This window comes from Halyomorpha halys, unplaced genomic scaffold, assembly GCF_000696795.3.
Source record: "Halyomorpha halys isolate HHAL.00 unplaced genomic scaffold, Hhal_1.1 Scaffold178.1, whole genome shotgun sequence".
Lineage (NCBI taxonomy): Eukaryota > Metazoa > Arthropoda > Insecta > Hemiptera > Pentatomidae > Halyomorpha > Halyomorpha halys.
In genome coordinates this window covers 1,468,451-1,486,246 of record NW_027105168.1, presented here as the reverse complement: position 1 = coordinate 1,486,246, position 17,796 = coordinate 1,468,451, and the positions used below count along the sequence as shown (strand labels likewise).

General features: G+C 29.0%; 1 protein-coding gene and 1 long non-coding RNA gene across 2 annotated transcripts in view; one reads left to right on the top strand and one right to left on the bottom strand.

The window, feature by feature from the left end:
• Positions 1-15,278, bottom strand: part of Tnpo-SR (transportin 3) — a 29,801-nt gene extending 14,523 nt beyond the window's left edge. Inside the window, exons 1-11 of the mRNA XM_014418100.2 lie at positions 15,017-15,278; positions 14,582-14,785; positions 14,064-14,288; positions 12,572-12,727; positions 10,565-10,728; positions 10,287-10,431; positions 8,110-8,256; positions 3,786-3,985; positions 1,958-2,097; positions 1,656-1,847; positions 1,329-1,429 (exon numbers count right to left, since the gene is read on the bottom strand). Coding sequence (XP_014273586.1) covers positions 1,329-1,429; positions 1,656-1,847; positions 1,958-2,097; positions 3,786-3,985; positions 8,110-8,256; positions 10,287-10,431; positions 10,565-10,728; positions 12,572-12,727; positions 14,064-14,288; positions 14,582-14,785; positions 15,017-15,133 — 1,791 coding nt within the window. The 5' untranslated portion in view covers positions 15,134-15,278. The remainder of the gene's footprint in view (positions 1-1,328; positions 1,430-1,655; positions 1,848-1,957; positions 2,098-3,785; positions 3,986-8,109; positions 8,257-10,286; positions 10,432-10,564; positions 10,729-12,571; positions 12,728-14,063; positions 14,289-14,581; positions 14,786-15,016) is intronic.
• Positions 15,279-15,497: 219 nt separating this feature from the next.
• Positions 15,498-17,796, top strand: part of LOC106679135 (uncharacterized) — a 3,787-nt gene continuing 1,488 nt past the window's right edge. The window contains exons 1-3 of the long non-coding RNA XR_001342906.2: positions 15,498-15,633; positions 15,724-16,312; positions 16,453-16,555. This is a non-coding gene — a long non-coding RNA (uncharacterized lncRNA). The remainder of the gene's footprint in view (positions 15,634-15,723; positions 16,313-16,452; positions 16,556-17,796) is intronic.

The following is a 17,796-nucleotide window of genomic DNA, read 5'->3' as shown; positions in this document are numbered from 1 at the left end:
ATATTTTTTTTTTTATATTATTATCATAATTAATTTTAAGAAATTAACATTAGGAAATACAATACAATCTTGATAGTCTAACATTTGTAAATCAAGCTTGTACTGATTAAGGAAAGAAGACAACATATTCTCGATATGTGAACTTATGGGGATTAACACAGTAACAAAGAGCAAATATCTTACTTTCTTGCGAAATTAAAAAAAAAAAAAATTACAATGGGTCTTAAGTTTTTCAATATCCTTAATCGCACTTGAAATTATTTCATTATTTACACTTTTCTAGAAAATCATTTGATTATATATGAAAATACAGAGAATGGATATTTAAAGCAAAATCTTTATTCTTAATTAATTGCACAATTAAATTAAAGAAAAATTGCTGAGTAAATTATTAATGATTAATAGGAATGCCATTTGCAAGAAAGATTTAAGTTTAAATGTTTTGCTCTAGAATTAAATCTAGTTATATTTTATTTGACTATAAATCAAAGTATACTATAAACTTCTATTTAATTTTTTCTTTTATGTTGCTAAATAAAATTATTTTTATAACAGCTAGTTAAAAAAATTATAGATATTTAATTACCTTGTTTTTAGAAACAATGAGAGCTAGAAAACATTGGAGTGGAGCTAAAAATGTTGGTTATAGGACTTTTAGTGATTTTATTTTGTTTACAGTAAACCTAAGGAAAAAAAACTTCATAATTATCGCTTAGTAAGTACATGTTAATACCTCGACTGTGGATTACTCTTCTTTTCATGCCTTACTTAGAGAACCTCAAACCACAAAAAAACTAATTACTTTTCTATTAATCTATAATTTCTTATAACAAAATCATCGTGTGATAATAGAGTTAAGTTAATCTGTAATTAAAAGTTTAAAATTAAATGGAAAAGTGACAAAATAGGTAATTAGACATAAGCTAAGGCAAGCTTAATAAATTAATATGATTTCCTAATATTTTATTGTCTCACAGGGTAATTAGACTGAAATTAATGCCTGGGCAAAGTAGCCTACAAAATGTTTTAAAATTATTGGATGTGAGATATAAATTTATATTTAAGGTATGCGAATTTATTAGTAATTATCTCGTTTGTTAAAAATGAATGTATATTAAAAGCAGTTATTTATTAGATTGTCCTTGAGGATGACCGAATTGGACGAAACTTTGGACTTTTAAAGAAATAATAAAATTTTTTAAAACTTAACTTGGATACAAATTATTTTATTTAAGCAATAAAAACCCAAGAACTTTCACGAAAGTGAAAAAAAATTAAAAATAAACTAATTATATAGTTTAAAAAATACTTAATTATTAACCATTTACCTCAATTAAATGAACGAGTGGCTTAATCTGGATGAGACAAACGTCCCTCATAGCCTGCTGTAACTGATCCGGGTGCATTATGCTCAAGATGGAAGCCACACCTGAATAAAATAAAGTTAACATATTATTTTATAAAATTGTGATAAAGAATGGTTTGTAGGCAAAACTAACATAATAAGATTATATTTTTTTGTATATATCATGTCACGTTGCTTATACAGAGACCAAACGATGTGGATAAACCAATACATATGTATGCAAAATAAAAATATAATAAATAATAAAAAAATCATTTGAACTTGTTCCTAAAATTTTTGATAAAAATACCTTTTAAAAGTCCGACAACTGATTCATTAGTCAGAACGAATTTGTCGAGGGATTGAAGTATCTGTAACAGGCCTAAGAACTTTGCCACCATTTGATTTTTACACGTACTACAAATACTTTGTAAACAGTTCGCAGCTGAATTCGCTAACTGCGGTTGCTGGAGACAGAACAGCACCATATTCAATACTGGTTCTAAAACAATAAATAATAGAAATTAGTCTGTCCACAATCCATAACTACATGTATATTATTAATAATGAAATAAATATGGAAATTCAATTTTCAAACTTAATTGTAACTACCTAAATACTGCGGATGCTTTTCAATCCACTCACACAATTCCCCAAGTAGGAGAACTGATGTAGACCGGACAGCTATGTGGGTGTTTGGAGGAAGGTTTAAAATTGCTTCGACAACCTTTGGGACAACATCATTTTCTTCCCTGTGCAAATATAAATAAGATACATTATGAATAGAAATCAAAGTGCCAAATAATATGAAATAAATAAAGCTTAAATCATAATCATTTCGGTCATTTTTAGCTTGGAATTTATAGTAGAATAGTGTATAAATTTAAGGAATTTATAGTAGTGACTCCCACATAATGAAAAGGCCACCTTTTAAAATTTTTTGAGGTTAATCACTTCCATTTTTGAATGAATTATTTATTATTTATTCATGATATTGTACAACGTTTCGGAACCTCCGTCCCATATTCATGCACTATAAAAACATACAACAATAATAAAACTAACATAACACCAATCTTCATCCTTATATATTTTAATTTATACAATAATAATCACCTCATGATTTCATATGGGAAATCATGTCAACCATTTGTGCATCTTCACTTCTCTCTGGCACAGCCATCATTCTACATTTCTCACTACCTCTTTGGACCTTATCTCATGTCCAGTGTGCTGTTTGGTTACCTCCCTGTTTTTGATATGTCCTGTTTTGTATTTAATATTAACTTAGTGATTTTTTACATAAATCTCTTTATTTCATCTGATTTTTTATGTTTTTATTATAAGTCTATTTATAATATCTGCATAATCTGTATTTAAGTGTTTAGTGTCAGTTTTATAGTTTACTGTGTTTTGTATGTTTTTTGTTATGTATATCGCTAAAAGGCCACCATGTTAGAACAGGAATAGGAAACTCCCCTCATATGTCAGAAGCGAACAGAAAGAGGGTAAAAAAAAAAAAAAAATGGAAGCTATAACAACAAAACAAATTTGAAAAAAAAAAATCCCACTTAAGTATTTTACCTGAATATGCAATTACGTTAACAAAACAAAACCATTTAAATAAAAACATATGTATGAAATTTATTTAGGTTTAATTAGTCAATTTTAATAAATAAACAAAATAAACTCTTTTAGGGCCTTTTATCCTTCCCCACTGGACTCACCCCACTAAGACCCCCGGGAGCGACGGGCCTATATCACTTTTGAAATATTAGCTTAAAACGAGAAGAGGAGACCTTTAAGATAGTTAAATCGAGCAATATTTAAAAAGCGCCTGAAATAGAAAAACGGCATGAAGTTGGAGTCTATAAGTTTGTACTGAACTGTGCAAATGAAAAATGTTTGTTCCTGAGGATGGCATATTAGCCAAAACATAGAACATTTTGTTTATTAATTAAAATTGGTGAAATAATTTTATCTATAAATTTTAAAAACATATTATTTTAGAATTACAGTAGAAAGTTAAAATTAAATTAGAATATTTTAATAAATATAAAAATAAACTCCAATTTCTTAATTTAGAAATGTACAATACAATAACAATGATGACCAAAAAAAAATTATTACATATCATGGTATCAACAAAATCCTCAATTAAGGATAAGATTTTGAGTGCTCTATCCAACCATTCAAGCGACTTTAAGAAACAAAATTAAGGCAGTCAAGGATATTTTTTATTTTAACATTACACATCAAGTAAATGTTGATTTATTACTCCTTAACAGAGTTTAAATTTTTGACATTTGTAATATTCAGGCTGTGTATTACTTTTTGTAGAAAGAGAAGATATTTATCATGCAATAAGTCAAAATTCTTTATTATTTTTATTTTCTTATTCAAACCACATAAAAATAATTAGTTAATTTACAAGACTTACGGTATAATATTTTTGGCAACAGCTTGCATTATGAACAAAGCGGCTTCTGTGGTGTCCCAGGTCGTGTTTGGCCCCTGGAGGGAGATAAACATTTGCCTAAAGCAGTTGGAAGAACCGATTATGAATACGACATCACGAATCAGTTCAGCCACTTTCATCCTGAAGTCTGGAAAGTCGTCTCCTTCTTCAAGGATTCCTTCCTAAAAAAAATTGACAAAAGGTGAAATTTTTGGTACTTATCATAGGAATAAAATTTTCATCTGAATAAACATTTATTTTATTCATTTAAAAAATTATATCCAATATGGTCTGACAAGATGACATCTATAGGTCGTTGCCAAAATAACACATAAAAATGATAGACATTAGTAAAATTAAAATTTTGATTATTTATTACGGCGTTGTGGAGGCTATACAATTTTTAAGCTAGATAAGTACAATATGAATTGGTCTAAAACGATACAATTAATATTTTAATAAGAAACAAAACAAAATGATAATTATTAAAAAAGAAATCAATAAAAAAAAATACAAATTACTAATAATAGAAATAACTGAAAGGATTCTAAAGTGAATAATAAAGCTGCACATTTACAATTAGTAAATTAATATAATAATGAGAATAAAACAAGATGATACAGAATATTATAAAAACGAGGATCCAACAATGTCTATTACTAAGCACACACATACATTGTTAATACAGATTGTAATATAGTAAATAAATTATGTGGAGTTAGGCAAAAATACAGGGAGATATAGTCATTTGGTGAATTAAAATCAATTATAGGGAATCAATGAAGTAAGAAAGTACCCAGTTATATATTTCTTTTTTAGTATTTATTATGGTTGATTTATTTATAAGTTCTTCTGGTAAGCAATTTAACAGATATGGTACCATATAGTCTAATATACATTTACCAAATTTATTGTTATAGGGTGGTTCGATAAATTTAATTTTGTTTCTAACATTTTTTATATACATTATTTCTTTTCAAAATAATTTTTTATCTATGAATTTTAAGATAATTCTATAAAAATAAAATAGTTTTGGTGGGTAAAGTATCAACGATTTTAAGATTTTCTGTTTTATTATTTCAGTACGTTATTGTTCTCAATGTTCGATTTTGTAGATTTGCAAGTTTTGATAAATGACTGTCAGCACTGGCACCATAACATTCGATCCCGTATCTTAATATCGGTTCAAATAATGCTTTGTACACCATTATTAAAGTTAAAGCATACTCTTAATCTCTTTAAAGCACTTATTATGTTTGGTTTCCAAGAAAAACACATTACCCATAGTAACACCTTGATATTTATATTTTTCTACATCTAGTGTTTTACAGAAACATATATTTTCTTATTAATGTTAGTGAGAAAGTCACAGCCATGGTTTTTAATTTCAGGGTTGTCTACAGAAGGCGAATGGGGTGAGGTGACTTTATCAACATAATGACTGTTTTATCTTTGTTAACTATGAAAATTTTGTCATGAGCCCATTTAAAAAAAATTAAAATAATAATTTGGGGATTTTTTCAGATCTGTAATTTTTATGGTAAGCGATAAAAAGAAAATCATCGGCAAAGAAATATTCATTGCCGCTTATAAAACTTTTTTGAATGTCTTTTGTATAGATATTAAAGCACACAGGATCTATTAATAATTTTATATTTTTTCAGAAAAATGTTTTAAATGGTTGGTTATATATTTTTCTATATTATTTACCGATGTTAGAATTGAGATAGGTCTGTAATAGTCTAGATGGTTTTTACTGCCATTTTTGTGGATTGGTCTAATAATTGAGAGTTTAAGAATGGCCGGGTATGTTCCTGATTTTATTATAGAATTTATCAATTGCGCCATTAGAGGAGTTAAGAGGTTTGAGTGAATAATTAAGTCACGGGTTCTTATACCATAATCCAGCAGATTTTTTTTCACTCAGAGATAAAATAATTTGATTGACATCATGCTGTGTTGAGGTATGTCGAAGGAGAGTAGATTGGAAGGCATTTGAGGAATGAATTGAGGTAATAATTTCTTGTCACACTTGTGTGAAACTGTTTGCATGAATTTGAAAGTGCATGAATCAAAATATTCCAAAAATTTCATTATTAATTCCAGTTCTTTTAAATTACAGCTTTTAAAAGCATTTATGGTTACAGAGTCCGGCAAATTTTTATATTTGTTGAACAGTTTATTAACAGCATCCCAACTTTTTTGTACTATTATAATAATTTTTGATAAGTTGAGCGAAATATTCTTGTTTTTTCTGTCTTATTGCTTTTGTAACTATATTTCTTAAGAATTTTTATTTATTATAGTGAGGATTACTCGGATTAGATTTGTATTTTTTGAAGAATATGTCTCTATCTTTCATTAAATCTTTTAAACACGAATCAAACCACGGTTTGTTTAAAACATTTCTTTTATAATCGTTTGGATTAATTACTATTGAAACTTTAAATGATTGATCATAAATATAATTAAAAATGTGTATTTTTTTAAATTGGAAATTCGGGTCTCTGTCTTTAATATTGTTCATTATCTTTTGTTACTTAATTTGATCATCAACTTTTGAATTTTTGAAATAGTTTTGGCCGAGGTATCGGTTTCCTTATCTATTCTTGCTATCATTGCTATGATATAATGATCCGATATTTTTTGTTTTATTATGCAATTATATTAGAATGACTTTTTGTATTTATATATTTTATTCTTTAAAGGAGGCTATCATGTTTCTCAATCAAAGCCGTTCTGTTACCTCCACAATACGCCCATTTAAAACCTTAATAATCTTTATAGCTACTGAAGTAATCTTATGCATTTTCTCATTCAATAAAATATACTTTAACGATGTAAGTTTTTATGTAATATCCAAAAGTAATATTGCTAATCTGAAAAAAGGATTCTTTATGAAAATTTTCATTCTTTATTTTTTTTTATTTCGAGGATATATTTTTTTTCTTCAGTTTTGTTTCAAAATGTGATTATTTATCCCTCTGCACAGCTTAAAATATTCTACACTTCTGAGATGATTTTTCTCAAAGTGTATTCAAAGATACCAGCATCTTGGGAAACTCTTTTCATAGCATAGAGAATATTGGTTAACACATTCTCCATATCAGCTTTCATTTATATGAAAAAGTTCATAATTACGTTTTCAATTTTATAGGAAACTGTTGTACCGTTGTACAGCTTTCAGTACCAAACAACAGTAACTCTTTAAAAAAAGAATACCTCCCAATCCGCAATTCAAATGTTCTTGTTTACCCATTTTATATCGTCTTAAACAGGGAATTCCCTTTTTAATTATGCAGCATAAAACAGGCTCGAACTCTTTCACTAGGACGTGCCAGTATGTCATGCTCAGAGGACAGAATTTCATATTATTTATTTTTTTATAAATACTTAAAATAAATGAAAGGATTATAAATATTTTTTCGTTTATTTATATATAAGCACAAAGGAAAATACAAAATTATAAAACAAATAGAAAAGAATACAAAAAAAAAAAAAAGGAAAAAAAAAGGAAAATGGTTTCAACTCATTATCAAAAAATTGGGCGGCATACAAATCTGTTTGCTCTGTAATTAATTTGATATGATCCTCATCTAAAAACTTCTCAAGATAAAACAAAGGAACTTTTTTAGGAGGAGTATCAAAACTTGTTCCAGGATGTGCAGTGAAGGGAGATGGTGGTCTTTTTGCATTTTGAGGTAGCCATTCTTCAGAAACAGTAATGTTGCCAGAACCAAATTCTTCATTCTCAGTATTAGTCAATTCCGTATCATAATCAAAATTACTGTCAGATGACTCCGACAATGAAATCATAATATATCTCCTTTTTCTATTAGCTGGTACATTGATTTCGTCAATGCTGTTATCACTTTCATTCATTTTGATGGATACTTATAAAAATGTATTCTAAAATAAAGAGGTTGGAAATATAAAAAATATAAGTAAATAATATATAATACGAAAATAGGAAGGTAAGTGTAAGCACATACCCATTACTGCTCACTCAGAACACGTCCACCATTTTCAATAGTGATACTGATTCCCTCAGTTTTAAATTCATGTCGACTTGTATGGATGACTTATCTTGTTAAAAAACCTTTGTTATTCGAAAATATTCATCCCACCCATTCCAGGATGCAACATATATTTCAAGGATGTATTCATATGTCCTACCCGTACCCGATATTATTTACGTTTGATGTATTTATACATCCCACTCGGTTAACAGGTTAAGAGAGATAAGATATTAGCAATAAAAATATTACTCAAGAGCAAAATAATTATAAATACATAATACACTCACATGGTCAGGTTCCATTTGACAATGCCTACATAAAGCTTCAATAAGCCTTTCAATATACGGTTTAAATAAAGAAGTAAGTCCAGAGTTTTTCTTTTGATATAATTCTTCCGAAAGCCGATACCATAAATTAAATGTAATAGCAGCTACCTAAAAAAAAAAAATTAAAACATGCTAATACCAGCCTCAATTTAAAATTTTCACAGCTTATAAAGACTGCCAAGGATAGGAAGTAATAATAAACATTAATAATATAAAAAAATATATATATTAATTAAAATATTGATTAATTTTTATAAAGTTTGTTATTAAAATAATCCTAATAAGAGAAATTTTCAGATTATTTAACTGGTAGGGACATACAGAAAATTTTATGCTTATACTTTCGAAAACAATTAAATAAAAAAGTATAAAAATGTGGATACCTTTAATTCTTTAAATGATGTAATCATTAAGATATGAAACATTAACAGGAAACCTGTCACAACCTAGAGATCTCCAAGAAAAATCAAGGATTTGAATTATTACAGACCTTTATTGCTAAAGAAATGCAATGAACATCCAGAGAAACAATCACAAAAACAAAAAAAAAGATTTTTAGTTCGTCCGGATGTAGCTGAGGAATGATAGGGAACGAATCGGAAGAGGGGGTAGTAGCTTCAAAGACTTAGGACTACAGTATACCACTAAATGGGGAAATCGGACATTACACATTTTAAAAAATTAACTATTTTCATTTATTAGTTGATTTCAGGTGAAGGCAGGTTAGTGGAATGATTGTGATTTCATGCAGTTTTCTAATTTCAGGCGCTTTTTAAATATGGGTCAATTTAACTATTATAAGTACCCCTTTACCGTTTTAAGCAAGTATTTTAAAAGTGATACAGAACCATCGCTCCTTGGGGGTCTTAGTGGGACGGGTCCGTCTAGGAAGGATTGCCTTTTAATATTTTTTGTGTTGATGATCTCCAGTGAGATTGCAAAATGATGTACATCAACCAACATACTGACTACAAGTGTCTGTTTTAAAGGTGAGATAAGTAAGGTTACCACAGATTGTGGCAGAGATGGATTTCATGCTTTTTTCCAATTAATGAGGTTCATAAAACTTCACCACTATTAACTTGTTATTTTACAACAGGTAGAATCTGTGAGGGATTCATAATTATTCTACTGAAATACGTGACAACAAAAATGAAAATAAGAAAAACAATGTTGCTTAACATTTTAATGATTGACTCTATTTTATAATTTATATCAGTCATGCTATCATTAATAAATATCTTTTACAATTAACCATTAAATATTATTACACATAACTCTTAGAAGATGCATTATGTATTAATGAATTTTTTTTTACCTTTCATGATATGCGGTGTAATGTAATACAATTGTTAACAATCAGATAAATGGGAAGGATAAATTGAACTAATCATAATTATATGTCATCAAGAAGGATAACTAACAGTGAATTGTTTGCAGAGACTGGTCTGTCAATAACTCATGATATGAAGGCAAGAGAATGAGAATGAGATGGGCAGGACATGTGGCTTGAAGCAATCCATCAGGACGCCTCGACAACAATGAATGGCAATATAGTTGGCAAGAGACCATGTGTGAAGCCAAAAACCAGATGGATAGACAGAATCAACAAAGATGCAAAAGAGATGCAAACTGGAAGCAGTAGACCAAGAAAGGCAGGTGTGGGAGAAGAGAAGATATACAAGGTCTATTGAGCCCACCGCAAAAAAAAATCAAGGATAACTGTTCCAAATTAAAAGTGTTACAATATTATAATTAATAAATGGTTTAATTAATCGTTGAAATTATGTATATATATATATTTTAGAATCAGAATTCAATGATAATTTATTGTAAGTAATGTATTATAATTAAAGCATGATAGATAGTAGTTGTAAAATAAGAGTAAGCCACTGAAATGTTAGCATTAAACCCTTCTTCTCATTTTAATTTTTGTCGTCATGTATTTCAGTAAAACAATCATGAATTCCTGCAGATTGTACCTGAGAATGGCTTACAAGGTCGAAACGTAAAACTATAATAAAATAGTGGTGAAGCATTATCCTTCCATTTTAAATAATTTGAAAATATTTAGAGGTAAAGCATTTACCAGATGAAAAAAAAAAAAAAATAAAAATAATTTGACTAAATTTTCTTACTTCGTAGTCATGATGACCAACACAAGTGAGAACGAGATCAAAAATCTTAATAGCAAAATGTGCTTTGTTAGGACTACTTCCGCTCACTATCTTTTCCAGAAAACTCTCGGCAAGTTCTGTAAATACTCTACAATAATTCACACACCTGTAAAAATAAAACATAATACATAAATAAAATATCATTCTGGTTAAAGTGTACTAAATAATAACTATCAAAAAAAAGTTTGTAATTATCTGTGATTATGCAATTAAGAAATGGAAATAAATAAAATAATTACTTCTCATGTTCTTCATGGGCTACAGAAATATGAAACGGTTGTTCTAATGAAATAACGCCATTGAACAGTTGCATTTCAATCGACTGTTGATTATTATTATCTTCGAGGCATTCGAGAAGAGAGCAAACACAATCTGCGGCGGCTTCGTGTAAATTGGAGGATGCCTGAAAATCGTATTATAGATTTAATTTAGTAGTCAAACGTATAAAAACAAAGTAAATTTGTTTAAATTGCAAGAAACTAAGGAAAAATTAATGATATAAATATTAATAATTCATTAAATTGATATGAATTAATATTTTCGTTATTTTCTACAAGACTAATAACCCCTTCACACTTCATAACAATTTATTCAACTGAACAATGTTTTAACCATATTTTACTTTTTCAATTACTTTATCAATTTCAAGTTCATATGATTATGGTAGTTTATTGTAAACATTCAATTCAAATAATAATAGTTCATGGTTGTACTACTTTAAGGCTATAGGATTTTTTTTTTTTAAAGTGGGCTAAATGAAAAATGAAATTATATATACTGAATAGATTGAAAAATAATAAAGACAATAATCTTTGATAACAGTACGAACAACAGATTAAATTAATAATATATAGGTCTCAAATGAAGTTCAGATAAATGAATAGATTATTATGAAGTATGCTGGGGGAGAGGGGGGGGAGGTTAATAAGATTAAAATATACCAAAAGATTAAATAGAGAAAATGAAAATTATTACATCATTAAGAATGATTGAGTTTTTCTTTTTCTGGTTTAATACAATTTCTTTTCTCTGTTATCAAAAATGAGTGTTTTCTTAGATGACTTCAGGATGATTCAAACCAAATAGAGAAGCTTATTATGGATTACTTTTTAAATGAACCAAAAAGTAGAGAAGCTATAAAAAGATTTTTTCTTTTTTCTTATATCCCATACCTGACATGGGAGACAACTATTCTACAGATTACCAACCAAATCTAGCCAGAGTGAAAAGGTTAGATTTATGTGACTGGTACGCACAAAATCGATATCCACTGGTCCAGCCTAGATTCGAACTACTTCTGACACAAGGCTACTTCTGGCGTTCTCAGTAATTCTTAAATAGAAAGTTTTTTCAAAAAGCAAGGAATCTTGCTGATTGTTCTTACTTAATATATCATTAAATGAGTCTGCATGCAGGAGTTCAAAAGGCCTCCTGCTAAGGCCTACACCCTTTTGACTCAGAGCACAGTCTGCTAAATTACTGCCCTCTTCCGCTTCTGCCAGGGCCCTATGTTGCTGGGTATGTAGCAGATGATTTCCTAGTCATTTCTAACATTCGGAGGGAGGAGGGGTAATCTTCAGGTTATCACCCTATTTTAACCACAGTGGTTAGGTTTTCATTTTGTGGGACAACCCTAGTTAAAAGTCAACCCTCCCTAGGCCTAATTTGAACCAGTATCACTAGTCACAAGTGAGTCAAAGTAGGCACTTTAACTCGCTCAGCTACAATGTAGATCTTAGAGATGGTAGATGACCACCTCACACAATTGTAGTCTTGTAGCTTCAATGTTGACATTTATAGTATTTTTCCTTTCCGTTTTTCTCCTCAGGAAGACACTCTAAGTCTTTGCAGTAACCATTTTCAATTTCTATTTACCACACCATTGGTCAAGTTCATTATTACTAATGTTTGCCACTATCTTATACTAGTGAGATACTATTGAACACAGATATAAAATATATCTTCCCATCGATTTACAACAATAGCCAAATTGACCAAATTGTAATTAAGATTATTCCTTAATTTGTAAATTCGCTTATTACTCCATCACTCACTTAAGACAATTAATTCGTTACTTATCCTTACTTTGAAATATTATGTAGTATAATAACTTTGAATTGAATAGGATTAATTCATTTTTTACACTACACATTACACATAATAAATACAAGGTAATATGTTTCACAGCCAAAAAAATAAAAATAAATATATAAATAAAAAATCTATCAATAAATTTATTAACTTACCATTCTATTTGCAAGAACATGGAAAGCTGTAGCCACTACTATGTTGTCGGTAACATCGTTAAGTGTCATTGCCTGTACTGATACCCAACTTGTAAAGCACTTGAAAACTTTGATTTGGATTTGAGGATTATTTCCAGAATTGTTGAGACACATTTTCTATAAAATAAAGAATAATTAAAAAACCTTGTAGTTTTGTCAGATATCTTCACAATTTACACACATTTTAAAAAATTAGTCTCATGATTGAACTTAAAACAGAAAATAGGTTTATGTGATTGCCAGTAAACTTTAAACTTTTTAACTAAAGTTAGTTATCTAATCTTGTAGCCACAATAAATAATATAACGATTCCTTGTAGGAATTAGACCCTTATTTACTGAGCCATGAGAACTTATGGGATTATGAACCATATGCAAATCATGCCAAAATTTATGATAAACTACACCACCCTACACATAGGTTTTCATAATTAGCTCCTCGGTTTTACTAAGACTTAATCATAGAAAGATTACGGGATACTGCTTAGATTTTGATTAGGTAACAGTACAGGAGAGTAACTCTAATGGATTGGTGGGCACAACGTACTGTTCTATTGTGGGTTGTATCCTACACTATTGTTATTAGTGCATATTTTACTCAACAGCTATCAACTTCTGCTTAATAAAAAGAAATAAATATACTTCCAATAATTCATTTTCAGTTGGGGTCAGGCCTAAATTTTATCGATAGGAATTACTTCATGGTGTTAGGTTATAACCAACTACAATGGTTGACCCATTTCCTCATTCTATATTAGCAAGTACAAGTTCACCAATCAAAGCAATTAATAACTGTGAATTAGTTTTTTTCTTCATTTATAAATATGTAATCTTGTTAACAATCACATTTTTTTTTCAAGAAAAGAGTTATTAACTGCTAAGAATGGGAAGTGATTGACAAGTTATCATTATATTCTGATGAAAGTTCAATAATAAACAATGGAAGTTGAGAAGTGGGACATGCTTTCATGATTTTACAATACTTTAGAATCATTGAATCAACTTATAACATAAAATGAACTTATCTCGAACGGGATTTTCTAAAACTATTTAAACGGATCGCAAAAAATATTACAGAAATAATTGTTAGTATTTTTCTGGATTTGTGTACAGAAGAAACAACAATATGGTCGAAACCATTTTAATCACCATTAGGGTATTTTCATAGTTATCAGTAAGATATCAGTAATAGTGATTTGATTGATAACAAGAATGTACTCTAAAAAATTAATTCATACTCAATTGGACAAAAATAATGATATCCATCATATGATTCAGGTGACTTAGTATACAATATGTAGCTTCCTAATAGTTAAGTAACCCAGGCAAGCAAGTACATAACAGGAGGCTAAGAAAGATAAAAAACATAATTGTTAGTACAGCCACAAGATTAGACAAGTGCTTAATTGGGAGTTTTAAGTAACACTTTGTAAGAAACAATTATAAAAACTTACTAGGAATTCAGAGACATTAGGAACTGCAAGAGTAAACTTGTGAAGAAGTTCTTGCCTTCGGTTAGAACCCAAACGCAAAGCCCTAGAATTAACTTCTTCAGGTAAGAATGTCAACATTTCAAGAAGAGGAGGAACTGAAGTCATGGAATATCGTTCAATCAAATCGATTGCAGGTTTTTCCCAAGATCCCATTTGCAATGCTAGATCTGCTAAAGCAAGGTACAGCTATGAAAAAAGAAAATAAATTAGTAGAATATGGGAAAATAGTATATAATAAATTCATATATAAGCCAGTAGAATGTTTACAAGGTTTGTTACAATTATATAGAAACAAACAAACTGAACAGTTAATAGGTTGCACTAAATTTTAAAACTTAAAAATCACTTATTTTATAATTCAGTAAGATGAAAAATGTTTAACTGCATAATAATAATACCAGGTGTATTCTACTACAAAAATTTCACTTAGATGACATAAAAATAATCACTGTCAACATTAAAATATTGAAAACATTTACCTGAGTACCAATCACAGAATTAGTAGTCTCATTAATTTTGCTGATATGATCCATGAGAGAATCTCTAAGTGGAAGGTGAGATTCTGGAGGAAGTTCATGGAAAGAATGTTGAATTTTAGTTCTCATTGTTTGTGCTGCAAAATAACAGCATTCAACGTCTGTACTTGTATGAAGTACTTCGTCAGCAATTTTCCATGAGAAAACCTAAAATATTAACAAATGGCACCAATTAAAACGATTATAACCACTAGATTCAAAAATATATAATAAAATTTTTAAAAAATTATGTCAACAAAAAATTCTACAAGTGCTATAACCAACATATCAATAATTTACAATGCAGACATTATAACTGATAGACAGAAAAAGGAAAATGAGCAAGGATCGTAAACTATAAAATAATAATTATATCATTAAAAGATAATTACTACTTACAGATTTTTGTAACTGGCCGAGCCATAATGAAGCCTTCTCTTTTTCAGCAGGGTCTGGATTATGATAAAGTGCGTAAACAGCCTGATGGACTGTTTCCAATGAAGGTGGGGACTCCATCACAAATGAAATCTTAGTTAAAATGTTAAACTAACGATAAATTAAAACTAGTTTTTAAATATCACACCCGGTAGAACACAGAATTGTTGTATAACATTGTAAGGGTTAAGGATAAGCCATTGTCAAAGCCTTAATAATATCACGATTTGAACTCAAGTGGCTCTAATAATAACAAATTAATAAATAGTTGAATCGAATTAGATATACATTTAAAGTTGAAATTCAAAATATTCTTGAAACATAAATATAATGAGTGAAATAAACGATATGATGTTATTTTATACTATACAAATTGTAAACAATCATAAGCGCGCCTGCGTTGTTGAAGCCAATTTTGAAGTGTAATTAAAAACGGCCAGTTTCAGTTGAGTTTTAGAACTTTTAATTATATTTTTTATTTTAAATGATATGCGTACGGTAGAAAACTAAACATTAGATGGTTTTTTAGAACCTTCTCACTAGCAAATTGAAAATGGAAACAATAACTATTACATGGACAGGTATAGATCAAGATTTTGTCTTTGAGGGGGGGGTGGGAGGAGTGCAACAAACAAAACAAAACTATTTTTTATTTGCCCAATGTTTTGCAGGTGAGGCCAACGAAAACATGAATCCTACTGTTCTACATAAAATCCAAACCACAATGAAGAATGTCTAACAACAAAAAACTCATGAATCAAATTGTTTTGTTCAGGATAAAAATATGGAGGATAAAACAAAATTATTCTCTTTTTTGTATTGGAGGGCCTGCACCTCTGGATCTATTTATGATTAAGGATGGAATTTAGAAAGTCAATTAGTGATGGACTGTGTATTGAGAAAAATATGGACATGGAGTTTTCGATTTATTAATAATAATTAAAAAAGCCTAGTCATGTAACTCCATGACTTGAGATATGCCATTAGTCATTTTAATCTACCCACAGTTAAAATTAAAAGTTTACAAATTATGGTTTATGGCAATGGAATAATGCCATTTTTTATTCATCATTTATTTACACTTTTCTAATTCGCTCCATAATCAGCCTAATTCTAATTTATAGTAATGGGTTAAGTAAGACCTACTTATAGATTTATTATGAAAACCAGGATTTTGATATCTCGTGGCTCTTAAAAGCTGAAAAGAAAATGGATGAGATGAATAATCTCTATCAATTGATAGCTACTTCTATTGAATATGTAAGATAGGAATTTTAAAAATTTATAAATATAATTTTTTGTCAGTATAAAACATTTCATAGTACAGCACATAATCATATTGAATATATGATTATCGTTTATACATAGCTAGTAATTAATTATAAATATTTATGTTACAGGACTGATGTGAAACACTTTATTATGCAACAATCTGTTGTTTTTCAGAAGAACCCCTCTTCTTTAAAGGCGTTTTTCCATGGTGTTGGCAATCTCCAGCTTTAGGTGAGTTGATATTTACATTGTTTAACATTATTATTTATTCTTCAGGAGTGGGTTCCAATTGAAATCTTAAAAATGGTTTGGCAAGTGATTTATTCAATCGATAAATATAATATATTTAATGAGTCAAAATTCAAAAATCATTTTTATTATGTAATATTAATACTAATAATTTTATTTCAATGGAATTACAATTTTCAGTTATTTTAGTATATGTCCCTTATGCTCGGGGCCGTTTTTTACCCATTGGGGTTCCTAGGCATTTTAAAATATGAGAAGGGAAGGGATCTTTCAAATTATTTTCTGAATAGCTTTGGACTATTAACAACACACTATTTAAAATTATTAACTTATTTAGTATTTGAAAAGTAACAAATTAGAAAAAAATTAACATTTACAGGAGGTACTTTTCTTGATCTTTAATTACCAAGATCATGAATTAATTATTAAAAGTCTATTTATTTAAATAAATCAGTTTCTATCAACATAGTGATTAACTGCTCAATCTTTTTGGAAGCAATTATACTTCTCAGTTCGTTGTTTTGTTTTAATTTTTGGACCACAGGATAAATGAGGCCCAATGGGACAAAGATGGCCAAAGCAACTATTGAAGGGACTGTTATTTTCTATCTTTATAATGAAAGCTGCAACTTCTAAAAGCACAAACCACGATTGTGAACACTAACATAAGTAATCTTGTAATAGGCTGTTTTATTGGTTGAAAAAAAAAGGCCAAAGTCGGTCCCTTCTTGGTCTACTAGTATTGGTATCAATCATAAAAGTGGGGGTTCCATGGATCGCAGGACCCTGGGCCCTGACCCAATGAAACTTTAGCACAATGGTCTTGTTTTAACCAAATTACACAATTTTTAAAAATACAAAGATCAGATAATATGTTCTTAAACGATTAGAAAAATATTCATAAATAAATGAATATTAAATTAAAAACTGTGAATAACTAAATATACAATATTTTAAATGCTGTTTATCTTTTTAATGCAATGCCTGTAATTTCATATTGATTGAATGATAGACTTTTCTGAAATATTAGTAGGATTGACAAAGTTCTGACCTTGGGTGTGGATGAACGTCAGAAGTGCCCATCTTTTTCTCTTGCCCTCTTCTTTTTATTTACAAGCAAGTAAAGTATATATTTAAAATATATATTTTATTACGTTGCAAATAAACTCATTCACGAAGACCTTAACATCCCATTCGTCGCAGAATTGGCCCAAAACTGCGTC